General features: G+C 47.7%; 9 protein-coding genes across 9 annotated transcripts; 5 read left to right on the top strand and 4 right to left on the bottom strand.

Moving 5' to 3' along the window:
• Positions 1-578: 578 nt before the first annotated feature.
• Positions 579-1,936, top strand: ONS95_013592 (uncharacterized protein; the record flags this gene model as incomplete). Its single annotated transcript, XM_058507228.1, has 4 exons — positions 579-817; positions 1,126-1,360; positions 1,451-1,534; positions 1,601-1,936. The coding sequence occupies 4 exons, from the start codon at positions 579-581 to the stop codon at positions 1,934-1,936; spliced, it is 894 nt and encodes a 297-aa protein (XP_058356397.1).
• Positions 1,937-2,859: 923 nt separating this feature from the next.
• Positions 2,860-4,849, bottom strand: ONS95_013591 (uncharacterized protein; the record flags this gene model as incomplete). The annotated part of the gene is made up of 2 exons (XM_058507227.1): positions 4,659-4,849; positions 2,860-4,587 (listed from the first exon to the last, which is right to left on the bottom strand). Exon 2 carries the CDS (start codon positions 4,399-4,401, stop codon positions 2,860-2,862), a length of 1,542 nt encoding a protein of 513 aa, XP_058356396.1. The 5' UTR covers positions 4,402-4,587; positions 4,659-4,849.
• Positions 4,850-7,521: 2,672 nt separating this feature from the next.
• On the top strand, positions 7,522-8,966 carry ONS95_013590 (uncharacterized protein; the record flags this gene model as incomplete). The annotated part of the gene is made up of 6 exons (XM_058507226.1): positions 7,522-7,692; positions 7,740-7,763; positions 7,809-8,178; positions 8,229-8,346; positions 8,396-8,494; positions 8,540-8,966. The coding sequence occupies 6 exons, from the start codon at positions 7,522-7,524 to the stop codon at positions 8,964-8,966; spliced, it is 1,209 nt and encodes a 402-aa protein (XP_058356395.1).
• Positions 8,967-9,777: 811 nt separating this feature from the next.
• Positions 9,778-10,893, top strand: ONS95_013589 (uncharacterized protein; the record flags this gene model as incomplete). Its single annotated transcript, XM_058507225.1, has 1 exon — positions 9,778-10,893. The coding sequence occupies one exon, from the start codon at positions 9,778-9,780 to the stop codon at positions 10,810-10,812; it is 1,035 nt and encodes a 344-aa protein (XP_058356394.1). The 3' UTR covers positions 10,813-10,893.
• A 166-nt stretch (positions 10,894-11,059) lies between these two features.
• ONS95_013588 (uncharacterized protein) lies at positions 11,060-13,926 on the bottom strand. Its single transcript, XM_058507224.1, has one exon. The coding sequence runs from the start codon at positions 13,909-13,911 to the stop codon at positions 11,500-11,502; it is 2,412 nt and encodes an 803-aa protein (XP_058356393.1). The 5' UTR covers positions 13,912-13,926; the 3' UTR covers positions 11,060-11,499.
• Positions 13,927-14,562: 636 nt separating this feature from the next.
• ONS95_013587 (uncharacterized protein) lies at positions 14,563-15,938 on the bottom strand (the record flags this gene model as incomplete). Its single annotated transcript, XM_058507223.1, has 3 exons — positions 14,563-14,996; positions 15,100-15,497; positions 15,592-15,938. The coding sequence occupies 3 exons, from the start codon at positions 15,936-15,938 to the stop codon at positions 14,563-14,565; spliced, it is 1,179 nt and encodes a 392-aa protein (XP_058356392.1).
• A 1,158-nt stretch (positions 15,939-17,096) lies between these two features.
• On the top strand, positions 17,097-18,611 carry ONS95_013586 (uncharacterized protein; the record flags this gene model as incomplete). Its single annotated transcript, XM_058507222.1, has 3 exons — positions 17,097-17,434; positions 17,529-18,130; positions 18,271-18,611. The coding sequence occupies 3 exons, from the start codon at positions 17,097-17,099 to the stop codon at positions 18,609-18,611; spliced, it is 1,281 nt and encodes a 426-aa protein (XP_058356391.1).
• Positions 18,612-18,665: 54 nt separating this feature from the next.
• ONS95_013585 (uncharacterized protein) lies at positions 18,666-18,905 on the top strand (the record flags this gene model as incomplete). The annotated part of the gene is made up of 1 exon (XM_058507221.1): positions 18,666-18,905. The coding sequence occupies one exon, from the start codon at positions 18,666-18,668 to the stop codon at positions 18,903-18,905; it is 240 nt and encodes a 79-aa protein (XP_058356390.1).
• Positions 18,906-19,785: 880 nt separating this feature from the next.
• On the bottom strand, positions 19,786-26,787 carry ONS95_013584 (uncharacterized protein). Its single transcript, XM_058507220.1, has 3 exons — positions 25,799-26,787; positions 24,198-25,735; positions 19,786-24,133 (listed from the first exon to the last, which is right to left on the bottom strand). The coding sequence occupies exons 2-3, from the start codon at positions 24,513-24,515 to the stop codon at positions 21,128-21,130; spliced, it is 3,324 nt and encodes a 1,107-aa protein (XP_058356389.1). The 5' UTR covers positions 24,516-25,735; positions 25,799-26,787; the 3' UTR covers positions 19,786-21,127.
• Between the last annotated feature and the right edge of the window lie 242 nt (positions 26,788-27,029).

The raw sequence follows: 27,029 nt of genomic DNA, 5'->3' as shown, positions 1-27,029 counted from the left end.
AGTCTCGAATCCTTGAGGAATATCAGTTCCCATCAAGGAACACGATTAAAGGCACTGATGGATGATCGTAATGACGAGACAGTTACTCGGAATACCCCTAGTGGCAGTGCTAGACCCAGTTTGGGGCCAATGAGCGCCCGCGGACTCTACTCGGAGCTTCTCAAATCAGTGCGTTCTTGAACTCTGATCTTTCTCAAACTTTCAGGTCGTCATTCTGACTTATGAAGCGTATCAATCTCATCGATCAGATCAATGCTGAGCGCCGGTTGATGTGAGACCCCCCCTCTGTCTCTGAATTTCTTACCGGGCCATTCTCTGCGAAGCTGACATTTGGTACAGCTATATTACTGGCCTAGACCCCGCGTGTGCCTTGAGCCTGGCGGCTACCGCATCGCGGTTCCAGGCATCGTATTTACGAGACTTCATATATAAACATCTCACATGTCGAACGTTCATCGGTATCCAGACGAGAGTACTTGATTCTTACCTCTCCATTGTGTTACCTTGTCGCTGACATGATGCCTATTGATAGACTGTTGGCTTTTGTGGGTTTTCACTGGAATTTCATCTCCCATACTATGCACGGAGGCGTATGCTTCCGACTCGCCACACGGACCCAAGGCTTAGAAGTGGCAAGTCTTTGCGACGATCGGAAGAAGTCATTCAGCTTAGTCTTGACTCCCAGAACACAACTGCAGAAAGAGACTGCATCCACGAAGCCCAAGTATCCATTATGGTTATCGGCCTTGACGATTGGTTCTGGACAGCATACTGTTTTTCTGATGTTTACTTTAAGAGTGAAGAACACACAGAGCAGGTAAGTGTTATGCACAGGAATTCTGCCGACCCCCACTCTTGCGGTAAATATTTTCTCGACCGACCTCTATGGAACCCAAGACATTATTTTCTGAGAAGTCTTTCTTGTCGGATGGAACAAGTAAAGCAGGAATGGAACAACACCATTTTCCAATTTTTCGAAGACATAGAACCATGCGTGAGGATTTGTCCTGTATTCCCCACGCCGATCCTTAATACTGACCTCTGCAAGATTTATGCATTTACCTGAGGAGAGTTAGGCCAGGGAGAATCGATTGACCTGGATATCACTCAACGGAAAGGTTTCAGGTGGACAATTCGGGTTCTGCGCCAGTTCACTCACGTTTTGTCCAAAACAATCGACTCCTGGGACACGTTTAAAGATGGAGAGATTCGCTACCTCAACCTTCCTGACTCGGAAAATTTGGCTGATGCTACCTGGGGCAATCTCCTGGCCGCTATTGACAAAGACGTGATTGAGCTTCGAGATCTGCGCAGCTCCCTGCAGCATAAAACAGAGCTGTTTGAAAACATGACCAACAGTGTATGTAACTACATTTTAATCAGCGGTGTCCCAGTCATCTTCCCTATTTCTGATAGGTCACGCCAACCTTCGTCTAACTTCGCGATCTAGATCGTAACACATGCAGCGCATGCAGAAACAATCATAACCAGACTTCAAAGCCAGTTTATTCAAGCTCTGACAGTCATCACAATTGTAAGGGATTCAATCGGGAACTTAACATCTAGCATAGATGGATTATTTGGTCCTAATTTCTTCCAGTTCTACTTACCGCCTACCCTTGCTTCATCGATATTCAGCATGCAAGATTCCATTTTCACCAATCCCAAGTTTAAAGACTGGCTCTTCACCCTGCTCGGCCTCTTCATGGCAACAGCGTTACTGGTTCTTGCTGTACTGACTTTCAACCACCCACGTATATCGACATGGCTCTTGCAGGTTTGGGCATCCGTTACTAGAGTTCCGACTCACCTGCTTCAAGTGTTTCTGAGCATCAGATGGGCTTCAAACAGAGACGGACAACTTGGTCAAGATCCGGAAGAGATTGAGATGGATGAGCAGGACGACCCAGATGCTCCTGGGGCTGGCCAGGTTTGACAAGGACCTTTCTCATCGCAGATGATTGGGATCTATAGGCAGGTGGACCCAACGCCCAAGGCCTAATAAACACACTGGGCATTGAGTACCCTGACTTTATGGCGCGATAATCTCGATGTGAGGGAGATCTGAAGCCACATGCAAGCAAGAAAGTAATCATGACATCCAAGAAGGAACTCGAGAAAGCTACAAATGAGATATTCCATGGCCGTCCCTTGATTTTGCCTCCACGGACAAGCTCGGGCTCCAGTCAAGCTATTCATAGCATAGGTAGATCATTGACACATGGTCGATCGTTGACACATGTCCGATACTGACTCTCGCCTCTGTACCCTTCGGCTCATCGGTTGCAGGCCAACAATGCAACACGCCTAGCGGCACCATACGAATCAGCAATAGCTCTATGGGCGATTTTCTGGCACCTGCGGAGAGGAAGTGGGAACAAGGATCCTGCTCATGTCGAGCGGGTGAGACGGAGAGGTATTGGAACTTGACGAAAGAGAGGTGGGAGCGGAGTGAAGTGACTGTGATGGATACATTGGATATGAAGAGTTCGAAGTAAGGATCGCTGGAAATTGACAAAAATTTCGTATATCGCATTGCATGTAGTCAGGTCGTATGGAAATTATGGAGAATATTCCTCCTGCCTGGGAAGATGCCCCCTCCAAAAGCTGCCCCACTTGCTGCGTTACCTAGAATTGCGACGAAGGATTCGGAGACCTAGTATTAGCCGCCAGAATTCCCCCATGTAAAGTTAAGAGAGGTATATGGTCGTCAGAGGAACACCGCTGTCTTCCTCCAACCGTGCCATTCGAGGAGCCTGACAGCTTATCATGTGAACGAGAAAGTGACTGATACATGGATTCGATTGGTAGTCATGTACTGGCAGTAGCAATTGCCTCCATCGAGCTAAATCAAAATGGCTAGACCAACTCGACAAATCCTGTCCGTGGATTCATGTCCTTACCCAGCAAATAACCCCGAACGTAGTAGTTGACCTCTGGATCTCCTGGCATCGAGTTCCGTCTCTCAATGGAGCTGACTTCATTGTTCGGAAGCTCGACCCGGTGATCTATTTCACCTGGTGGCAGCTCAACTGGGTATTCAAACGAGAAAGATGCTTGGTAGCTGCGCAGCCATAGATCTGTTGGCTTCCGTGCCAACTGTGCAGTAATCTGGGCTCCAGATAACGATCTAGTTGACGCTCGAATATGTGTATCTGCTGTCATCCAATCTCCTGCTTTATCCAGACGCTTCACGATGGACTTTATTGGCACCCCGGAGAGAGGTCTGAGAAGTCCAAGTCGAGCTCGACGATCGTACATGTTGAAGACCATGACAAACCTGTCGGTTTCATCATGAGCTAGACTTTCGTCCGAATCCTCGGGTTCACCTTCTGGAGAGTTGCTATTTGTGAATTCCATCGCTATGGTAACACCTGGAGAGCCTGTGTCCCGAGGGATTACAAACGATTCTTCGCCGATATTGCTACGGTCAAAGTCTCCGCGAACGCTAGTTCCCCATATTACCCACCGACTTGCCACGCGAAAGCCCTTGAACTCAAGCAGGTCGATGGAAACGGAGAACCGGTATTGAGGAATGCCAGCAAACGATATGTCAGAGTCGTCCTCCTGCTTGACCTGTACCATCCTGTACTCACTATCTACAAGATCTTGAATGATATCATTCCATTGAGTAGTAATTAGGCCACCCGAAGAGACTCGCGTGTACAAGTTTCCTTTGATTCTGCGCAATAGGATTGCGAACATCGAGTAACTTTGAGAGGGTCGACATTGAAGAAAGGCGAAGAATGTATCGTCGGCATCGAGAAGCTCCACGTGTATTTGAGATGCCGCCAGAACTGGAAACTCGACTCGGATTCCTTTGTTCGTCATCGAATATGGTGGCTTCTCGTAAAGCGCGTTCTCAAGTCGTCTGATGTCTCCAGAGTTGCGAAATGCAGCAGGCGAGCGTGCCAGTAGGCCACCAGTGTTGTCCTCAAGATCTTCCCAGGCAAAAATCGACTCGTCATCAGAAACGCGCAAGATTTCTAGCTGCAGCCGCAGAAAAGCTTTTTCTCCCTCGCCATACAATGGTGGCATGTTAACCCCGAATAACCCCATCAAGCTATAGGCTCTGTCTTCGATTCGCGTTGTTTCTCTTCGAGATGCCCATGACATTTTCTGAGCAATACTCGCTGTCTTAAAGCTGCTCTCGGCCTCAATTCCAGTTATCTCTGAAACCAAAAACCAAAGTGACGACCTCAGCCCCAGAGGAGCCCACCCACCTGAGAAGAATCGGACCTGTTTTGGTGAAAGGAGTTCTTGCAAGGTCCATCCTCTCGTAAACCATTTGCTATTTCTGAACTCGTCAATTGACCATTCGAGCAGGTCATCGGTGTTGTCCAGCTGCACATCTGATAGATAAGCGTAACAGATCTCGGCATTTTGGTACCAGATGAACATCGAGTTGATTGCCTCTGAAAGTTCAGCGCTGCTTGTCTTATCGATGCAGCAAGAATCAATCCATATCCAACTATATTGATCTTTGCGAGCCTGAGCACATGCGCCTGCGATCTTCAACCATCCCCTAGCTGTGTAAGCTTTGTCGTCGCTGAAAATCGGACTCCGGTTAGGTCCCAGCTTGATGCCCTGAATATCCTGTAATGTGAATTCTTGGCCCTCCCAGCGATGTGACAGAATGGCATAATTGGGTATCTCACTTCCTGTGAAGTCCTGGAGAGTGTAGCTTGAGGTGTTGAGGAGGCGCATTTTCACCCCTGTATCTGTCGTAAGGCATCGAGGTCATTTGATCACGGAGATGCTTGATCAAGCATGACCGCAGGAAAGAAACTTGGTTCTAATAGGACTGGAGTGCTTGTTGCACAGCTGGAGAGTACATATTCTCTTGCTGTGACGTTGAAAGTTGGAAGGGGCTGGTGATGAGGCTGTGGCGGGGCGCTGACAACGCCTGCATCGAAGCGAGGCGCTAGTGGCTGGACGGGCTTTATTTACATTCGACATTTCCCTCGCATTGCGCTATCTTCGATCTTACTTGGTGGAACTATGAATCCGTAGAGTGGCTTACCAGTGTACCTCATAAGCACTTCAACGCTCTTACTCCGAAACCCGCATATATCAGCGACGAGTTGGTCGACATCCCGTCGATAGTGGTGTTTGGTGAAATCGGATGTCCAGATACATACTAGTAGCGACAACAACTTTGTTCAATTAGTGGGATTTTCAGTCGGCTACATTAACCAGTCTCGAACAGTCGTTCCATGAAGAAGATAGCAAGCTGGATTGCTAGGAAATGTGAAGGTGTCGCCCCAAGGATTCGTGAAGTGACTTGCAGGGAGACCAACGTTTCCAGATACAGATGAGTCTTGTGTCGCTATCTGGAACCCATGAAATACCTAAGCCGGCAAATCTAGTCGGAATTGGGATTGCGTCAGAATACTTGATTTTTATAGCATATCCGGAAATTGAATGTGGCAGCGAGGACAACGTCGTCTAATCTATTGACGCTAACTTACTCACCACCATTGCTGGGCCGAGCGCTCGATTTATTTCTTAAAGAGACTGGGTATCACGTACCAAACAAATTTGTCAATTGGATAATTGACTCGAAATGTCAATAACCATACATTTCTCTGAACGCGGCCATGTCTGGAGACTGGCACGTCTTTTGGCTTGAACTTGGTTTCGCTGGGTAATGGAACAATAGAAGAAATCATGTTGAAAGTAATTTTCTGCGGCAGAGTCGGAATTGGTGGAAGGGCTTGCGTAACGTTTCGAGGTGCGCGAGTCACGACAATGGTGATGCTTTCTCCAAATGGACAGTTCTTCCGATCGTGCATATTCCTCCGTCAATACTTGCGTATCTTTTCGTCAATTCCCCAACGCTTGCCAATATCTTGCACTGGTTTGGGACCGAACTGACAGTAGATGGACCTTCCAACTCGAGGAACCACGCTGGATACTCAGGGAATAGGCCCAGGCTTGAACCCAGGCAGCATCACTACTCAAGTACACGGGAAGAGAGATTTTGCGGGATGGATAGAATCGTACTTTCGGTCAGACACAAGATAATATTGACTAGCCGGCGAAGAAGTCATTTGTATAAAGTCTTCACGGGAAACGACTCGATCAGTTGACTTGACTCTTGACAAGCGGAAAATATGTAGACCAATCAACATTCTCATAGCATTCACCCACTATCGTCTATAGAGTTTAGTGCAGGGAGTGGCCGAGATTTGAACCTTAAGTTTGATCGTGCATATTTTGTTTCAAATTGTGCAATAGCCGAAGATCTTCCCATGTCCCGGGATCATACCCATCTTGGCAACAGGGGACATGTTTCCAATAATCTTCTCTCTTTGGTCACAAGCCCGGGGATTGAGTTTAGGGGTCCATGATGTACAGTGAAAATAACTTGACTTTCACGTAAGGTTAAGGTTAATTCAGAACCGGTGCACAAGCGATGGGTAGTGAAGTGCTCTTTGAGAGCGGGAAAAAGATTAAAAATGAATTTCTCGAGCATTCAGGTAATAATTGAGACCCTGGAGATGATTCTTCGAGGCGTATTGATACCAGGGTCGCTTAGTCATCGGGTTCGACTTGTGGGATTACCTGAATTCGTCTGAGGAGAAGAGTGAGAAAGTTGTTCTGCGAGAATACTTGAATTTTCCTTCTCAAGACTCGGATCTAGAACCAGCCAAGAACTCAGTGGTCGGGCCTGTAAATTGGGTTTCGGTTTATCCGCGGTTTGATCGGTGCTGAGCGAATACCAAGATTTGCCGTGAATAGTGGCCTGAGTTTGTATTGTACCACGGCGCAGCCGCGTTGTTGCTAGAGACATTCTGAGCTATCGGTCCAACTAACTTGACTACCCATCATGGCCACGTTCTTTTGAAGTAGTCGTTGAGAGTCCAACACATTGGATCAGCATCTACTTCTGATTTGAAACACTTCCGAATGTTGTTCCAGGGGATTTGCCAGCACTTGTGTCAACTGAGTCATGACTATGCGATTCTTAAGCAGCATCTACTCCCCACGCTCACTTTGACATCCCATGACACCGCAACACACACCACATGAAGAGAAGTGTCAAGCTTTAGGCTTTGTCTGGGTGGATTTCGTCGAGGAATCCTGACTCGAAAGCCGCGCAATCAAAAAGCTGGACTGGGGTAACCTTAATCGAGCAAAACTCTGGCAGCACTTCACAGGGGACCACCCTTGCATTGGTCCTGGATGAAGGCTGTCAAACGAACTCAAAACCAACTTCCACTCGTTTCTCTTCGGATAATGACCTGGAAATGGGACATCAGGACCACCTTTCTGGAACAGGTGCGTCAACGATATCTTGCCGGTCAAGTCGTTCCGGGATTTGGAAAGGTCGCACATCCTTAGTACTTGATGTAGAAGATGGTATCTTGGACAGATTAGCAAGTTCTTGGAGTTCCTATTGTCAATCAGACATACGACAGGGGACAGGTGCCTCAACATTTAGATCTCTCAGTTCCCATATCCTAACTCTAATACTCCTGAGCAAGCACTTCTGAGACGCAGTGCGCTCAGGTCAAGATGTCGTCCAACTCGACAAATCTCCTTTTACCTCCCGGTGGAGACCAGCCAGACGACAGCAGAGGTCCAGCAATAATCGCAGCTGTCACAATCACTACCATTTCCGCTTTGGCTACTGTTATTTTGAGATTATGGGTGCGAATTAAGATCGTTCGGAGTGTTGGACCAGAAGTATGTGACACTTCAATACCTACCTGCTCTAGAAACTAATGGTTTAGGATTACGTGATGATTGGGGCTGTGGTATGTCAAATTATCTTCACCATAGTACCAGCTAATCAGAGCCAGCTTCTATCGGTCACAGGATGGCTTATCGTCATACCGCAAGTAATGCATGGTGCTGGTCGACATGTTGCTTACCTCGATCCCGAAGTTGTTAAGATTGGATTAAAGCTCAACTTTGTCACTCAACCAATTTATCTCATTGCTACGACGGCTTCTAAAGTCTCTATTGCACTGTTTCTTTTAAGGATCGCGTCCACAAAGATCTGGAAAAGATTTCTCTGGGCTCTTTTGGGATTCATGATTCTATATACATCCGCCGCCGTTATGCCACTATTCTTTCAATGTAAGAACTTGGCGGTTCTGTGGGATTCATCGGTAGTTACTACGTGTTGGAGCGCACAGACTAGCCGGGGACTGGGATATATGAATGTTGGTGAGTTTGTCCTCTAGATTTAATCATTTGCCACGCTGATTTTCCTCTAGTCTTGACCATCATCACGGACTTGACGCTCGCCCTTATACCTATTCCTATGCTTTGGAATGTACAGATCAACTCGAAGGTTAAGATCTCAATCATCGGGATTATGAGCTTGGGACTCTTGTATGTGGCACAGATAGCACTTTGTAGCATTCAAGCTGACCTTTTCCAGTGCATCCGCCGCTGCAATCGTGAGAGCCACAGCACTCAGTAACTACGGCAAAACGGGCGACTTCCTTCGGGATTCCACAGATCTAACCATCTGGGGAGCGTATGTACTCTAGCTCCTCGTAATTTCTTTGCTAACCTGTGCTAGGACCGAAGTGAATGTTGGTATCATTGCCGCATGCCTCCCTTGTCTGAAGCCAGTCTTCAAAAAGATACTCGAGAGCTCATCTTGGTACACTTCCAATAATCGCAGCACTGGATATGGGGCAAAGCAAAATAGCTCGCACAAGATGAAGATCATACGCCAAGGATATCGGGAATCTACGAACCAGCACAGTGTCATCAGTATTGGCACCCGACGCAACAGGATGCAACCCGGGGATCTGGAAAATAATGTTAGTGAAGAGACAATACTGCCAATACAGATGTCGGAGGATCCGAGCAAAATCACGAGAACGACTGTGGTCACGATTGCTCGAACAAGTACAGCGTATTCCGACAAAGATAATGGACTGGGAACTGGGAAAACGGCGTGGCCGGGAGGGCCGAGCCGCCAGGTGGAAGATCGTTTTTAATTCTTGATGGACCTGGCCAGAGTGCAATGCCGCACGGAATGTGTATGATACCCGTTTCTGTTATGTTATTTAGGCTTTAATGAAGAGAATATCTAAGACATACTGGATGGAAAGCATTGGTTTTGTTTTAGTGTCGGTCCAATCGCTCAGCTCTCTGTGCCATAATGGCCAGAAGCTGTATCCGGTCTCACAAAAATTTCATTCCCTGGCTGGTAACATCTCCTTCCGTCATTTTCTTTGCTTTGTTGGTTTTGGGTGTTCTAACTTTCAATACCAATGATCCGGGGCTGGAACAGCAGTGTTGCCGCAGATATAATTTCCATGCATGAACTACCCGTCCCAAGCTTCAGCAAACATGCTTTTGGAGACCTGGGGCCCAGTGATTTATCTAGCTCAAACACTTCTCGGAAATTCTCTCCCCTTCACAATGGGCTTTGCTTTGATCTCAGAAATTTGGACTTTTGGTTCCTGTGTTTGGATGCGACCCCTTCTGCTTTTCTTCAATTTTAGAACATTCTTGACGTCGCCGAAATAAAAGTGAATTAGGTGCACTCCTGAAGTGATTTCTTGCTTACTGTGGTGAATCTAGCACAACCTAACAACCCTTTTCGTGGGAATATCGCTAGCAATGACTGAGTCTATCAAAAAAAGACTCTCGAGTTCTCTATGACCTTGAATTCTCATAGATTGAACGTCTCGAGCAGTTTGCTTTTGTTGTACATCTCAAGTCTCATTGGATGCAGTTCAGCAATTCAAATCCGTTCTGCCTCCATACCCAACTGGTGCTTTCATTAGCCACAATCCATAGAAAATGTCAAGCGTTTATTTCAGTCCCGAGCCAGCTGAACTTAGGGTCTTGGGTCTTTCTCAGTATGAGATCTACCTCCTGTCTCGCTTGATCCAGACTCTTCGACTCGGAGTATACATGAACAATAAGATAAACGACTCAAAGCTTCATCTCGACAATACAAATGCGCTTGCAGCGGATTGCGAAGCATACATCAAATCAGCTTTCTCTTCCCACATGCTGTCAGACAGACTATCCCCACTTCGACATACCGGTTCCTCAATGCGATTCATCTTGAAGCACTTCCTTATTCACGAAGATCCATCCCAGCTCAAGAATCACAACATATTTCAGCTTTGCGTAAGGAGAACATTCGAGTTTGGAAACCAGCAGCATCTAGAAGAGGCATATTTTGATGAAGAGGAGGGACCCGACCTCCAGAATCTGGCTTCCGTCATTCAACTGTGGGGAAACGGCGAGTTTAAGCTTCCAATTCCGGCATACGGAAAGTTGCAGATCACCAAGGCAAAGATTCCAATTATGCTGTCTTCCCTGTGGGAACTGTGGGAAGGGATGTCGTCAAAATTAAATTCAAAGTCTAACCTACCCACATTCGAAGCACTCCACGAACGCCTTCTTAGCAAGAAGATACCTGCCATCCCACCACACGGCCTGATAGCCTGGCTTCTCACCAGTGATTTCTTCGAGTACGGTCTCTGTCAGCGACCTACCATACAAGATCTCGCAGAGCACATCATGAAGAGTGGCACATCCGGACCAAGAGGTGCTCTCAGAATAGCAGCAGAGGAGACGAATCAGCCTGCTCCAAAAACTTCGGCGGAACTTGCTCATGTACTCACCCGAGTATTCGCAACCCTTGAGAGTCCCGCTGAGAATATGTCGACAATCAGACAGGTCGTCGTGGATTGTGAGGAGATCCAGAGAAGGAATCTGACGGTGGTTGATCTGGAGCATGCATTGTGCAAAATGGCTAGGCAGATTACGAGAGCAAAGGCTGGAAATAGGAAGAATGCGGTATTGAAGGGTAAGGGTCGATAGACAAGCGGAGAGGAAGTGAAAGATAAGCTGGCAGACAACAGGGATGCTGGCGCCCTTTCGGGTGGAACAAATCAAGCTTAGCAGAAACAAGGAGTGAAAGAGGTCATTAGCGCATGGCTGCATGGAAAGTTGCATGAGGGGCACCAAGGATTCTTACAGCCTATACTTGAGAAGAGGGTGTCTCTGATTGATGATCAAGAAGAAGAGAGTCCAAAACCGAGACGGTCAAGCAACCCCCCCCCCCCCCCCCCAACCCAAAATCAACATGGAATCAGTAATGTCTCAGGATTGTTGCAATTTCTAGTTTGTGTCTTGCTATGCTGATTCCAGGGACTCAGATTTGGCGAATGTTGCTTCAGCGGCAACCCAGCTGTCCAGTGGAACAACCGTGTCGCGGGAGAATAAATGGGGACTAAGAACCTTGACAGTACAGCATCCATAAATGGTAATTTAAGTACGCACCAGGCCATCACGGAGGACGGATATACAGCATCGTGGACTGGAGTTATCCTAAAAGCCTCACAGACAAGCCATCGCATAGCTAGGCTGCGAGCCTTGTTGACCTTCGCTTAGAACTACCCCACTATGACGACTCCAATCCTTTTCTGATTCAGATACCGCACCCCCTACACAGGCCGTGTGTCATATATAGTGATATACACCACGATGTGCGATTGAAGTTAATATCTAACAGATTCTGAACTCGACCTCCTCAAACATCCCGCTCTCTCTGGCTTCAACAAGCTCTCCATCCATCACACCATCAATATAAGACTCTCCTATCAGTAGATACGAATCACCAGAGGGCCTCAAGACAACAGGATAACTGCATCCATATATAATGGCCAGGACATCTCCTCTCAGAGCTGCTTCAGGTGCTGTTCCAAGGTAGCCATTTCTGGTAGTAATCAATCGACGGCCTTGCAAAGTGAGAGTTGTCCTTTTTATGACCAAGGCATCATTTCCATCGAGCTCTCTTGGCTCGTCTTGATTGACTCGTGGGAGATACTCGTATTTATTGAGGGGTCCTCCACCTTCATTTTCCATTCTTTCTCTGTGCTGTTGTAGTATTGGGAAGAAGTCCCGGAACGAAAACCCAAAGATGGGGAAGTTTGCATTCACTTCACGGAAGCGCCGGAATGGGAGCCAACAGGGGCTCGAAATTACACTCCGAAGTTTGTCTGCGATCATCTCTATATCGCCGGCCTGACCTCCCGCAAGATCTGCTGGGACCCAGCAAATATCGAGTGTCGTCCTAGTGTAGAGCTCGTCCTCCGAATATGTCAAATTCTGCACTAATGTTTTGCGTAGTGCTGCAGTCAAATCGCCTTTGGTGTGGTACTGACAGACCACCGATTCAGGCAATGGTCCGAAGCTGGTTGGGTGCCCATTCCAGGTCGTAGAACTCGACTCCGATAGTGAACCACTCATGCACTCGACAGTATCGAAAACAAAGCCTGTACAATGGAGACTTCGAGTGTGTTCTGATACGCACCATTGTGCAGGCTTTGATCCGCTAGCATTACATATCTTCAGCCAGTATAGATGATTCCGGCTGTACTGTGTCGACCAGTCTGGAACCCAGGAAGGCAATCCACTATCAGAGCTGTATGAGCACCATGAAAATAATGCATCAAGGTTTGGAAATGCGCCCAGGATGGCCTTTGCGAAATTCAGATACACTTGCTGGGGCGCGAGGGTGTAATCAGGTGATATAGGTATCGATAGCTTTGATGGTAGCAGCCCGAGAATGCCATAGACCTTATCGACAGCTTCCTTTACATTCGCCTTGCGTCCAAGATCTAGGACATCATCCATCTGAATCTCGTCTGTTTCTCCATCTGGAAGGGTTACAAGACAATATACTCGATATATTGTTGACCAGATGCTGCCATATGTATAGCTGGAGGAGTCAGGGACGGTCTTAACTGATGAAGGCGTGATTTGATCGATCGTCTCTGCGTGGCGCATACAAAATTGAGATGCTCGCAGAACCATACTTCTTGAAAGACTCTTTTCTCCACAAAGGAAGAGTGTCATGTTGTGGTTCAGTGCCAGCTCCTGGATGATCCACAGCCGGTGCCAGTAGTTGCGAGAAAGAAACGCAAGGAGCTCTCGCCACGGCATATAGGGCAATTGCATTGGCATTCCCATCTTATGTTTCCTTGCCCATTTCGCGAAATGACAGCCATACTTTTCTTGGCCATACTGATCTTCCAGAAGTGTGTGGTGCGCAATGCTTGCAATGAACTCGATCGCGCGGTCACTTTCCCTGGAACCACTGCCGAGCCAGACCACAAGGGAGAAGGCACGAGTGTAGATAGTTTGCATAAGTCTCACTTGGTAGCCTTTCTCTGGGATATTTGTTTGATCAATACATAGGGCGTCGATCCAGAATTTGATGCCAGAATGTGCATCTGGGAGGGTCCTTAACCTCTGCAGCATTGCTTCAAGATTCCTGGGAACTTCAATTACTGATCCGTTCAGCACAATCTGTCGATCTTTGGTCTCGGACTCCCAGCAGTAGGATATTGCTTGATAGTCTCCCCAATTAAAACGGGGAAGGAATGAGAACTTCGTATCATTTTGGCTTGGGAGAGGTTGTGGTGTGGGGTAATTGCTTGGTGCTGAACTGTAGAAGGCTTCCGGAATCTCGAGACATTGTTCGAAGTCGATATCAATTCCTTTCATCAGTTGATTCCATTTGCTCAGTGCACTTCCATCCATGCTGTAGTGAAGGGTGTACCTCCAGTATGGGAGCTCGAGTGGGGCAGCCGTGGGGTACTCGTCTAGCTTGGTTGTGCGTGCATGCTCCATCCAAGACTTCAAGATGTCTGGAGTGCAATTTCTATGCTCTGTAGTGTCTAGAAACTCGTTGAACTCAGTTGTGAAGTCGTCGAGAGATACAGTCTCTAATCTGCAATGAACAAGGCTAGCTTCGGGTGCGCCTGAAACCCCAGCGATTGTCAACATCCGCACTTCATTTTTTGATGTATCAAGCGGTGTATACGACGCCATGGTAGGGAGAGAATGTGTCAACAAACAAGTCACCAGTCTGATATAGAAGTTGACGTCCGTCCCAAGAAGAGAGCAAGCCATGTCTGGAGGTGTAGTTGTTAGGCGTCACTCGAGTCAGCCCCGTCCAGCCACCAACACGTGTACAAGACATCGCTTACGTTATCATGGTAATTTTTACCACCAAGATGTCACTGGGAGTATAAAAACAGTCGCGCTGAGGTCTATAAAATCGGGTGAGTGATCCGATCGTGGATTTGTTTGAGGTATCACAGAATTGCTCGAACTAACCGGTGTGTCAAATTTGAAGTATTTTGACTAGGTTATAGCACCAGGGACGGGCACAAGCTAGAGGGTTGAAAGCTCAAGATATCAGCGATTTTGAGTCGACATTGAAATCATGAATCTCTAAGGGCATGTCGATCTTGAAAACCGCAGGTTTTGCAAGCGCTCAGAGCCCCCTCCAGGCAGAAAAGGAAAAGAAAATCGCAGATGCGGTCTTATTTGAAATGATTGCAAGTGCCAGCTTCATGAAAGCTCGTATTGGAACTGCAGTACACTGCAGTACAAGAATTTGGTGCAGCCTTCTGCCTGATGAATTTCCTCTCCATCCTCCGCGTAGAAACCTAGACTTCACCCTACCACGTTCCCTCGAGATCAAAAAAGCATGCAAACCCCTAACTCTACGCCAAGTTCAACTCGCTCCTTCATAATCCTTGCGTCCCATAATGTACTTCAGTATTTGTCCTTGACCTTTTCGAAAGAAAGTCTCTCTGCCAGTCCGGGCTTATCCATATCAATGTCGGGCTGACCATCCATTCTTACAAGCTCGAATTGCAAGAACTTTCCTCCCTTGTCATTCTCCTTAACTGTGTAGCCAACTGCCTTGTATAGCCCATCATAACGGAGTCCTGCTTTCGGACATCCAACCCATTCCCCACCATGTTTGCGTAAGACTCGAATACCGTTTCCTGTCTCAATGGACTTGATCAGTGCTCTGGTGGTGTACTTGCTTTGGTCTGGAGTAGAGTCAATCGTCACCAGTGCGCCTGCACCGGAGTAGAAAACTTGAGAACCAGTGTCTTGATCAAGTGAGGCATAAGTACTAGCGATGACAATTGAGTACGCTCCTTTGTTGGCGGTGCCGCAGATTCCAGCTTGACGAGATCCTTTCCCATGTCAGTTTGAGCTTTGTCTCAGATGTGAGAAATTGCAGCAGAAGAAGAGGAAGAAGATAATCAATGCTGAACATCAAGTCAAAGAGCAACATACCGTGGACACCATCTCTTACAGCTGCAACCTGTCTTGCCCAGCATTGACCAACTTGGAAACCGTTATGTCCAAATACGTCATACTTGCCCGGTTCGCAGAGGATTTCGTACCCCCTCGTCTCAAAAAGAGCAATGTGGTGCATACAACCGTTCGGACCAAATATTGAGTGATTAGGTGGTGGTATTCGAATCCGGACGTCATGAGAAGCAGATCCTGGAGTGCCGGCACGGATTCTGGTAGACGTGGTGTTCTTTCCAACCTGCGGTTCAATAAGTTGCGGAAAGCCCCAGTTTTGACTTCCAAAGCGCTCTGAAAGCTTCGCAGAAATCTCAGGAATAGGACTTTCGAAGTGATTGGCAGGAGTGGCGAACATGATGAGGATTCCCTTGACATTAATCCTATCCAGGTCAGTTCCAATCTACGGATATATCCGTGCCAGTCCCCTCTATCTATGAGAGATTAAATGAAAAGAAGACAAGAACAAGAACTCACTTCTGGCCCAGCTCTCTAGTGAATTCCACGATCTGCCACAGTCTCCAGATCATCATCTTAATGACGTTCCACTGATCCTCGTCAATTGGTTGCCGGCGCTTGGATGCGACACCAACGACTCTGGCCATCTCCTTGAAGTTCTGGATAGTGTCGTCTTCAGAAGGCTTTAGAGCGCCGAAGGATGTGGACGCAATCTCAGTGCCAACCCAATTGACCAGTGATACAAAGAGGGGGCTGGAATTGTCATGGTCGGCCAAGGAGTTGAGGGGATGGATTTCCTCAATATTGGACATCCCGATCTCAAGAGACTCAGTTTTGGTTTCCGATTCTGGTGTGAGACTCGACATAGCTGTTATATGCTGTTCTTGTTGTGCTGTGTTGTTTTGGTTGTCGGTGGGGATGTGTCGTGTGGAAGAAAGAGAGTGAATTTGGAGGAAGCCGATGGCGAGGTCGACTTTATGTACTAGATTCTAGGATAGGCAAGAACGGTGCCTTGGAAGTGAACCTGACTGGAGAATGCCAGGCTCCTGACTTGATGAGTTGCTCCGGTTTTTGGTGTTGTAGTATTGTTTTTAGGGCCGTTGGAATATTACAAGAACCAATACTAGCGTGGCGAAATCGGCTTGGAACTCCGGCCATACTCTCATTATTTCGAAGCACAACCATGCTAACTCGAGGTCACTAGAGAATAGTCTGATTCTATTCGAATTGAATAACAAAAGTATAGAGAATCTTTTGGTCTCTATAGAGTTGAACTTGGTTTTGTATAACTCTGACCCCATGCCCTAGTCTAGTCGCCACGCTGTCCGTCAAAACGCCTTTGATCAAAGAGTTATTTGATCATAGAGAGTATTTGTAGATGTGCTTTACCTTTGTGTTCTGTTTTTCTGTGAGAATAGTTACAGATGCTCACTTTGCGACTTTGCCTAGCACATGTCATGCTTTGAGGACCTTTCGAAGGTGAACAAGATTCCCTCATGCTGTTCTTTCTTTGTCAAAAGATAGGTGTCAAGATCAATTAAAGGTTAGAGCTTCTAGTAACTAATGTGGTATGCGTTGAAGAACCAGATAGAACTTTAGCACGGGCTGTAGATTTGTAAACACCACGTGACAAGCCTCGACTGAAATACTATTCGCATCAAAGAGCTCTGCCCCAATCTTTGACACAGCGCTCTTACCACTTGTGTCTGATATAATCTTTACTTGTTAACAATAGTATGAACAAGATAAAACAACCAGTCAAACTCTAGTGGCAGACTTCGAAGATACTCCGCCGTGCTAGCTCCATTCCCGCCCCATTCTCGCTGAATCATTCTCATGTTTCTCCAGCACAAAGCTTCCGACAACATTTCTGACAATTCTATTCAAATATCGACTACTCCAGCAGCGATCTTGACTTGCTTCACGGCTACTAATACAAACAAAAAAACACTTTCTCCTACTGCAAGTCTTCCCTTGTCGAAATACTGACCACAAACTACTCCAGACCTGCTCTAGTAACGAAAATGCCACCAGCTCAAACGAAGTTCACGATGTTAGCAACACCTCCAATGGCCACTGAAGACTGTTCTCTCATCCCTTCCGACATTGTCGAAGCATTTGTCCAATTCATCGGCGATGACATCCTCTCCCACCCCATCGATACCGAGCCAGCCACTCTTCACACCCTCAAGAACACAGCGAGAGCAGTTGGTGTAGCTTGCATGAGAGCTCTCAAGTATGCGGACGACCCAGCCATGAGCCTCGACATTACGGTTACGGACAGGCAGTGGAGGGACGTGAAGTTGTTGATGGTCACGTTGTGCAGGCTTGCTAGGGCTAGATCGGCGACTGTGGAGATGATGTATGTTTGCTTCCATGTCCTTTTCGTTGATTCATACAGAAAACATAGATAGAGAAGGCAAGAAAACCGAATACTGACTTTTATGGGTGTGTAGCAAGGATTACCAGATCATCGGCATCTTGGCTATGTTCGGCAGTCCTTTCAACAATCTTCCTTTCCCTATTCCAGATGTCGCAAAGCGCTTGAAGGAGATTTTTATGCTTATTCTGGACGGCAAGTTGGCAGTTAAAGTAGATACAGAATCGTTAACCATAGGTGTCACTGTCAAGTCCGAGATTGATACACTGTTCGTCAAGAAGGAAGACCCCGACAAGGAGAATACCAAGTTCGACATGCCACTATTCGTGGAGCAGGGAGAGCAAGACGACGAGAATACTAAATCTGAATCAGACTCCGAGAATGATATCCTCACAAGCACGTACGCAGAGAAGGGAGTGGAACTTACAATCATTGATCACCACGAGGTTGTAAACAGCGAGAGAAGAGAAATACCATGGAGAAGCGCGCCCCCAAATCATCCAATCTTCGGTCTCCACGGCATTATGCACCATATTGTCTTCCGAAAAGACACTAATAAGTCCTACAAGATTGACCCCGAATACTCGTCTCGTGACGGATCTGTAATTGGACATAATGGATTTGAGGTTGGAGCTTGGTTTCCGAGGCAATTGGCTATGGTCCGGGATGGCATGCATAGTAAGTTTCTCTCTCTTCTACCAGATCTCCCCACAATGCTGTCTTGGAATTGAAATACCTTTCTTTTCCTCCAATAGGCTGCAGTGTTGCTACTTTGACACACCCCAGATGAGGGAGAAGATGGCTGACTTGTCACTCAGATCACACAACGGCTGGTATATCCGGCACACTCGCAGCTGGCGCCTACAGCGTCGTCCTCTCCAGTGCAACCTCAAAGTTCTCCAACAAGTCCTCCGACGTCTCTTCCAACTCCCATGACTTCAGATACCCAGCAACGAACATCGACCTAGGCACAGTCATCTATTACAGCAGTACTGTCAAACCTCTCAAGTCGAATCCTTCCTCCACATCTGCGAGCAACATAAATAGAAACATAGGCTCACTCACCCTCGCCAAGTCCATGAAGACAGGTAACCCCATCCGCGTCATTCGAAAGTGGACGTGCGATTTCGAGGATAGACCGAGTGTGGGATTTAGATAACAGGGCTTGTATAAGGCTGTTGGGAAGGAGGAGAGAGTTTTCTTGATCGATAAGATGGGTGAGAATGAGAATGAGAATATGGAGGCTGAGAATGAGAAGATGGAGGTTGAGAATGATACCAAGAAGGAGATTGGAACCGGAGAGAATGAAGGAACTGAGGGCGGTGGAGAGGAAAAAGGATATTTCTGGACTGTCTTCAAGCTCGAGAGATGTCATGGCCAGAATGATATCGATACGAGCAGACCCACTCAAGCCGAGAAGAGGGACTATGCTCTAGTAGAGGCTGGATTTTAAGGCGAGATAGGGGGGCGCATGGTTGGGATCTTGTGATTCGTTATATCGAGATTGAGAGGAGAGTTGGTCTGCCGAAGTGGATAGGAAGCACTTTATCTGGCTTATCTGCCGTACCGCACACTGCCTGGGATCATGGAGGATGGAGATAGAGGTGTGGTGGAAACACGTAGAATCAGATTGTTAATCTTCTGAGAAGCGCGTAGATATTCCCACAAACAGAACATTCGGTTTTAACAATTGTGTTTGTCTTATGAAAGATGTATATCCGTTGATCAAGAATAGAACCCACTCTCCCTCTCAGGCGTTCACCCTTGTGTCCACATCACCCTCCTTCATGACACAAACATCGGCAGTATCAATTTCAATATTGAAATGGGCATGGATGGAAATTAATGAAGAAATGGAGAAATGGGTACGATCAGAGTGTTCTACTGAGAATGATCATGAGATGTTTGTGAGCGAGGAAGATGGAAAGCTGATGTGAAAAGAAAAAAAAAATATCCAAAACAGCCAAAAGAGTGGGAGGTTGACAGGAAGTCCAATGCTATATTTCTCTGATGATGATGATAAGTATCTATTTACAAAACCTTAATCCAAAGCAATCAAGTATGCGCCATGCCCTGTATGTATACCAACAATGCAGCAAACCAGCTTTCACGTATGTATGTATAAATGTATATGCAATTTCAGATCTCCTCCTTCCCCACATCCAAATCAAATCAAATCAAATCAAACCACTTCCAACTGTCCTTCCACCTCACCTCACCTCACTTCCCCTCCCCAATCATCTTCTCCAACCTCTCCCTCTCCCCACTCTCCCCCACCATCCCCCTAAACACGCCCCCCTCCCTCGCAAACAACTCCCGCGGACTCCCAAACTCCTCCACCCTCCCCTCCCCCATCACAAGAATCTTATCGAAATCCGCAATCGTGCTCAGCCGGTGCGCAATAACAATCAGCGTCGAGTCTCCAAACTCTTCCCGGATACTCCGCTGGATCAAGGCATCGGTCGCCATGTCTACTGCGCTGGTCGCTTCGTCGAGAACCATGATTTTGGGGCGGGAGACGATGGCGCGCGCGAGGCAGAGGAGTTGGCGTTGGCCTTGGGAGAGGTTGAGACCGCCTTCGGAGATGGGCGAGGAGAGGGAGGTGAAGGGGTTTTTGTTGAGGTTTATAGTTGGGTTTGGGTTTGAGCTTGAGGTAGGGGATTGGGCACCTGTGCCGGCGAGGGGTGTGGTTGTGCCGGTGGTGATGAGGGAGTGGGAGATGGATTCTGCTTCTTCGGCGGAGACGAGGTGCACTCGTTGCAGGGCGTCGCGGAGCTCGATGTCTTCGTGCTCGTCGAAGGCGTCGAGGTTGCTGCGGACGGTGCCGCTGAATAGGACTGGGTCTTGAGGGATGATGGCTAGTCGGGAGCGCAGGGCGTGGAGTTTGATTTTGGAAATGTCGAGACCGTCGATGTGGATTGAACCTTCGCGGGCTTCGAGGAATCGGAAAAGTGCGAGTGTGAGGGAGGACTTTCCTGCTCCGGTACGGCCGACTACACCGACTCGTTCATTGCGCTCGACGGAGAATGTGAGGCCTTTTAGCACGGGTGGAAGATCAGGAGCATACCCGACGACGAGGTCGTTGACTTCGAGTCTGCCTTCGCTAGGCCAGGCGGCGGGTGGGTCGGCGCCGTCGAGGGATTCGGTGGGGAGGTTGCTATATTCAATGATTCTCTCTGCGGCGTTCATGTCGAGTTCGAGGTTCGTATAATGTCTGATCGTCCAGATAACGACTTGACCATACTCCAGTGCAAAGCTGAGAGCGAATCCTGCGAGCGATGCGTCGATGCCCCCGATGAGCAAGATCATGATGGCTACGAATGTCGCGAACAGTCCTCCTACAGCAGACATCCTCCATCCCATCCATCTGTTGAAAGCCCAGAGATGCCAGAATGAAGTAGAGTGGTCATCGATCTTGCGGAACATGCGAGCAATGTAAACATCACATTTGTCGAATGCGCGAATCGTCCCTACTCCTGTGAGAGCACTTCCGAATTGTTCAAAAACGGGAGATTTGGCATTCGATTCGAGACGTTTGACTTCTCGCGCTCCAGAAAGGTAAATACGGGCGATTTGGATGCATATCGCGAGAAGAATGACAGAGAGGAGGATCACGTAGGGCGAGACAAATATTCTAGGACTGTTAGATACAAATCGAATAGGGAGCGCATGGACTTACCCAGCGACGATAACACCAATCAATCGGAAGAGATTGTTTGCTCCAAATCCAATATCATTAGCTAAGCGGGAGTCAACAACATTGAAATCTGCTGTGAAGCGATTCAAGATTCTTCCTAGTGGAACTGTGTCCATCCATCGTAGCGGCGTTCGTAGAATCGTGAAACTGAGACCGTCGAACATACGGCGAGATGCTCGAATAGAACCAGTGTATATAAAGTAATACCTGAAAAGTCCAACGATGATAGACGCAACCGAGAAAGCAATGTAAATGCCAAGGTAGAACCTCAAGTTATCGGACTGACTATCCGTCGTGCTGAGAGTTTTGTCTGGTTGATGTGGAGACAGATCATGGACCTGGTATGAATATGTGAACGCATGTATCATGCTGGTATGTCTCTTCTCGTTGTTCCCAGTCCAGAGTCGAATCCACCATGCACGTCCCGTAACGATGATCTGGAGGAGGGAGAATGCCAGTAATGCAATAGACCAGAACGGCAATCCACCACTGTACTTCATGTAATCCAAGTAAATCCTCGTCTTGACACGGCCCTGCTCGCGAAGCTCATCCTCGACAAATTTTTTCGGTACTGCCTTCGAATCGATCTTCTTCAATGGTTCCACAATCTCAGCAGCGTCGCCATCTGAGGACTCCGCGGAGTTGACGGCAGTTGGATCCTCGTCTTCCACAATTTCAGACTCGTTTTCTTCATGGCTGATGATCTGTTGCAAAGTTCCGTCATTTTCGAGTTCGGAGACCAACCCCGCTTGAGCAATTGTGCCGTCACCAAGCTCGACAATGTACTTGGTCTTCGATGCACAGAGCGCGACGTGATGAGTGACCAGAATCCTGGTACGACCGACTCCCAACTCGCCTGTGAGACCCTTTTCGAAAATAAATCGACCGACATGTGCATCGACGGCACTGAAAATATCGTCCAGAACCAGTATACCTGCACGAGAGTACAATGCACGCGCGAATGTGACTCTCCATCGCTGTCCGCCGCTCAGATTGATTCCGTTAGCACCAATCTCAGTAGCTTCACCGTCGGTCAACATTTCAAGATCTTTCTTCAACGCGCACACTTCGATGACTTTCTTGTATCTGTACTCATCGTATGGGAGACCGAACAGGATGTTGTCCTTGATGCTGGCATTCTCGATCCATGGGATTTGCGCAACGAATGCAACAGCCGATGGGATTATCCAATTATCCTTGTTGGCCAAGTGGTCGTGACGGTCTCTAGTCTGTGGTGGTTGAGGGACATTGATCCTGCCGTCTAGGAGATCGACTTCTCCAAGTATTGCGGCCAGAAGAAGAGATTTTCCTGTGCCTGTCTTTCCACTCACAACACTGAGCTCATTCTCTGGGAACGAAACGTTGATATTTCGTAGAACGTATCGCAGATCATCGTCTTCCTTCTCTTCGTCTGATGGCCATGCAATGGAGGCATCTTCAAAAGAGATATTATGTGCATGGTTGGTATTCTTGGAAATTTCCGGAGCCGCCAAATATTTCTCAATTCGTTCCACGGAAATGAAAGCATCAATCAAATCTGTGGTCAGTTCCGGGATGACTGCAAGAGTTACCTCCAAGCTGGCAAAGACACCGATTGCAGTGAAAGCAACCGAAGGAGTCAATTCTCCGTACTTCCAAGCATAAACTGCAAGTGACGTTGCAGCAAGAGCAATCGGACTGGAAATCCAACAGAAGAGCAGGAAAGTGTCCGAGACGAAAACATTCCACTGCTCATCCAACTCCTTCCGGCGCACCTTTCCAATCTTCTCATGCCAGTTCGCCTCCAAAGCAGAGAACTTGATCTGCCTAATCCCCTGTAATGCTTCCGTGACAACACCCATCTTCGTATCCCTGACCTTCATCAGTCGATCCTGAGCAGCTGCGTACCGTCTGCTGAAGACAATGTTGAGAGGGATCGTGAGTGACATGGCTAGGAAACCGGACAACAAAGCTTGCCACCCGATGATACTTAGCAGGAAAGCGAATGAGACAATTAGCTTAAACAGACTGCCTGGGAAGTAATTGTTGAACGAGCAGAAATCAGCTACACGCTTGGCATCCACGCCAATCAAGTTGACGGTGTTCTGTTTGCTCTTTGGATCGGCTTCGTCTTCCTCGAGCTCGGGCTTGTCGCCTGCAGTCGCAGCTTCTGAAGCATCTGCCATATCAGGTCCAGCTGGAGTGTCCTTCTTGGCGGATTTCGAAGCCCCCTTGACATCTTTACGTCTCATGGCCTTTTGAAAAATCAAAGCTGCGAGTTGAGCTCGGATAGGAATAGCAACTTCAGACCAGGAAATCCAGAAAAGCCAGGATTCGATCCACGCTGCTCCAATGGTTGCGATAGTCAACGTAACCACCCAGATCCATGCCTCAAAGCTCACTGCATCTCCCGGTAACCTCTTCTCCAGAATCTTGAGGATATGGTACGTCACGAACTGCGGCGCGAAATTCCCGAATGCTTGAAGAAGGGTCAGAAACCATTGTACCATAAACGACCATTTATGCTCCAAGAAAATCTCAATCCACAGCTTCTTCTCATGAGACGTCGCCGCCCACGCTTCGCTCAAGTCTTTCGATCTTGTATACTGATCCATTTTCGGGAGATCCTCCAGCTCAAGGCGATTCTTCTTCCTCGAGAGAACTAACAGGTGTTCCACCCACCCGAAGGTGTACTTCCCAAGGGCGGAAACGGTGTTCATCCCATCGACTGGCACGCCATCGTGAAACACCTCTGGTCGTCGGGGTAAGGAGATGCTGAATACTGCGACCAGGAGGATGAGGCCGAGTTGGGCGATTTGCAGACTGAGTTGCTCCGTGGTCCCGAAACTCTCTCCAGATGGTGTTTCTCGAGCGATGAGTCCATCCTGGAAGAGAAGTACAGCTAGGAGAAAAATTGACGAAAGTGCGGAATATATCCCAAGACTGTAACTTCTGAGATAATCTCGAGTGAGAATAATGCTAGCTGCTTGGACGGTAATCAAAGCCTACGAAAGATGTCAGCACGTTAAAAAAAAAAAAAAACGAAGGATATCACGTGTCTCATCTCACCCATTGCGCGACATTCAGCCAATTCTCCACGAACAAGCCATCCCACCCTTCTATTGACGCCCGAACAGCCAGAGCAATCGAACAGCCCAATCCAGCAATTGTGAAGATGCCAAGGAACGTCTTTGGGATCTTGGCGGAATATTCCTCTACGGATCTCTCGGTGGCGACTCCATCTTTATCCTTGTAGATCTTTGGTATCGATCTCTTCGGGCTCCATAAGTGGGATGCGATGCTGACGAGTGAGGGCGCGGTGAGCAGAGCGACCAGGAGGAGGCTGGACGATCCGGCGGCAAGTGATGTCGATATGTTCTCGAGCATCTTGGTTTGTCCTGTGGTTATTATTGTGGTGGAGGTTGGGGATTAGAGAGCATGCTTGGATGGAGGACAGGAAATTCAAGCTTTAATGTGGTGGTCTGGCCAGGAACAGTCACCGAATAGACTTTTTTTTTCGTCGAGGCGAGGTTGGATGAATCAAAAAGTGATGACCTTTATTTAATTGCCGTCAGACGGTATAACTTTTTTGTCTTTCTCTTTCTGCTCGGGGATTAGTTGGTTTTGTGTAGCCCCGGGTGCGACTGGGGATGGCGCCGTCTGAGATTAGATTTGGTGCTTGGTGGTTTAGTGCTGGTATGGTTGAGTCACCGGCGAGCGATGCGGATGGGCGAAAAGGCGTGCTGTTTTGGGATGGATTGGTGATATATGCAGCTGGCCGCTCGTACAGCTCTTGGAAGAATCGAGGACAGGCGGGACCTAGAAGAGCTTCACTTATGGAGTGGTGGGGGAGGAGGGAAATTCATGAATGGCCACAGAGGAAGTGGACTAAGCGAAAGAAGAAGGTCGTCGACGGGAGCTGCACTAGGTAGGCTAAAAGTACAGTGATTTGCGCTCCACTAAGTCCACTATCATCAATTGAAAAAAGTCCTCCTGGGGCGAGAGAGAAAAAATGGGATCTTTTTCATTGTGGATGCAAGAGAAAAATGTACCGGCGAACAGGAAGTGCTCCGTCGGACTGAAGCTGCACACCGATATGTGGGAATCTGGGGCAAGTGGTGCCACTGCATTAGTGAGGATGCCTGACAGCCTGCCCAGAATCCCAGCTAGTCCACCGAGATGTCAAAAAGCCTGTGATATGAAGAATGGGGGATTAGACAAGCATTCGATGTGCAGCTTGTATTTCCAATTGGTTCGCAACAGTCAGAGGAGTCTCTGCTTCCTGAGCCACGGACATGCGAAGCAAAGAAGGTAACAAAGACGACCCGTCAGAACAATCTATGTTTGTGATGCCATCTGTATCCGGGATTGTCTGCTCAGCCATTGAGCGGTGAGGCTTTTGGAAGGTTGATGATGGTGTGCTGGAATGGAAACGAAATACGGATGTGGAGCTGATAGGGATTGATATAGTAGCGCTGATGTGGCTGTGACGGCATGGTAAGCAACCCCACTATGGTCAGTAAGTGTCTGAGTGTGTTGGATTTGATTGCTTACAGAGCAGACTGGGTTAGTTATTGCTCAGGGTGACAAGGAAGGAGTAAGATATACTGGTAAGATGAGCAAGTCCCGATGAAAAGCGAAGAAATAGTTTAAAAAGAGGATGACATTACCTTGGTTTGTGTCTAATAGACTGGCCTCACTCACGAATGAGTACAGTTCGAGTACAGTACCCGTGCCGACTTCAATCTCTTGGCCGAGAAAGAACACCAAGAAACTTCGTCCCACCCACGACAGCAACAGCAGCACAGAGTCAAGTCCACTGATCCACAATTTGCATGACCCCGCTTGGCCGTCGTCCTGTGAATGTCCCCAGTCCGTAAAATAAGACTTCTTGTTGTGTGCCCACATTGCATACGGATGCAAAGGTCAACGACCCGTCAGTCTGGGTCTCGAAGGTGGACCGCATGACTGACAACCTACTTCCACCGAATGAGCGGAGAATGGGACTCAGGACCAAGTGCATATGGGACGGAGTTGGTATCCAAATAACCCGAACACCGCTTGAACTGGTAGGTAAGAACATCGGTAGATACCGATACCTTGGATCGAAGTTTTTTGGTTGAAGTCGTTCAACGAGAAGCAGAAATGTTCCGTGCCGATAGTATCTACTACTCTGGGTGGGATCTCCACACCGCAAAATCTAGGTGGGAGGCTGGGAGAAGTTGGTGTATGAGTACATGAAGAAGCGGTGTTCAGGGGGAGATGTTGGCTTGATAACCAGCATTTGAGACGGTGAGGGTTGGACATGGGGGTCGTTCGTTTCTGCGGTGAGGTGCGGAGGCAACGCCGGAGGATTACTCCACAGGAGTACTTCTGGCTTCAGAAGATGGGCATCCATTGACGGATAAAATTCAATGCGTAGGGGCATTGCATAGGAGAGACAATGGAGAACTGGCTTGAATCCTTTCCGTACCAGGAGTGATCGATGCAAGCTTTTTGGGTGAGTGGGCTTGAAGAGGTCGCTTGAGACCAGGGAATGTCAATAGTGGATGATACTCTGCAAGCCGCCGGAATGGATCAGGAACAATGCTATAAGCATAAATAGGGAGCCAAAGCTCTAGATATTTTTATTAATACTGTATGAGCGAATTTTTGGATACTGTTTATCCGTGGATATCAAATAGAAGAGAAGAGAGCTAACTGTCATGCGTCGAGTATCCAGCCCCGCCAGAAAAGCCAAGACAAAAAGGACCTCAATTGCAATTGCTTACGACGTTGAAACTTGAATTTATTGGGACAAAAATGTCGAAGCGTGATACTAAGAAACATGGAAATGTTTGATACACAATTAAGACACGACTACCAATATAATTGATTTTGTCTAGCCCCCATTCGTATGCT

Source organism: Cadophora gregata, assembly GCF_030347475.1.
Source record: "Cadophora gregata isolate MNR1 chromosome Unknown scaffold_8, whole genome shotgun sequence".
In the NCBI taxonomy this organism is placed as follows: domain Eukaryota; kingdom Fungi; phylum Ascomycota; class Leotiomycetes; order Helotiales; family Ploettnerulaceae; genus Cadophora; species Cadophora gregata.
This window is presented reverse-complemented; position numbering and strand designations above follow the sequence as displayed.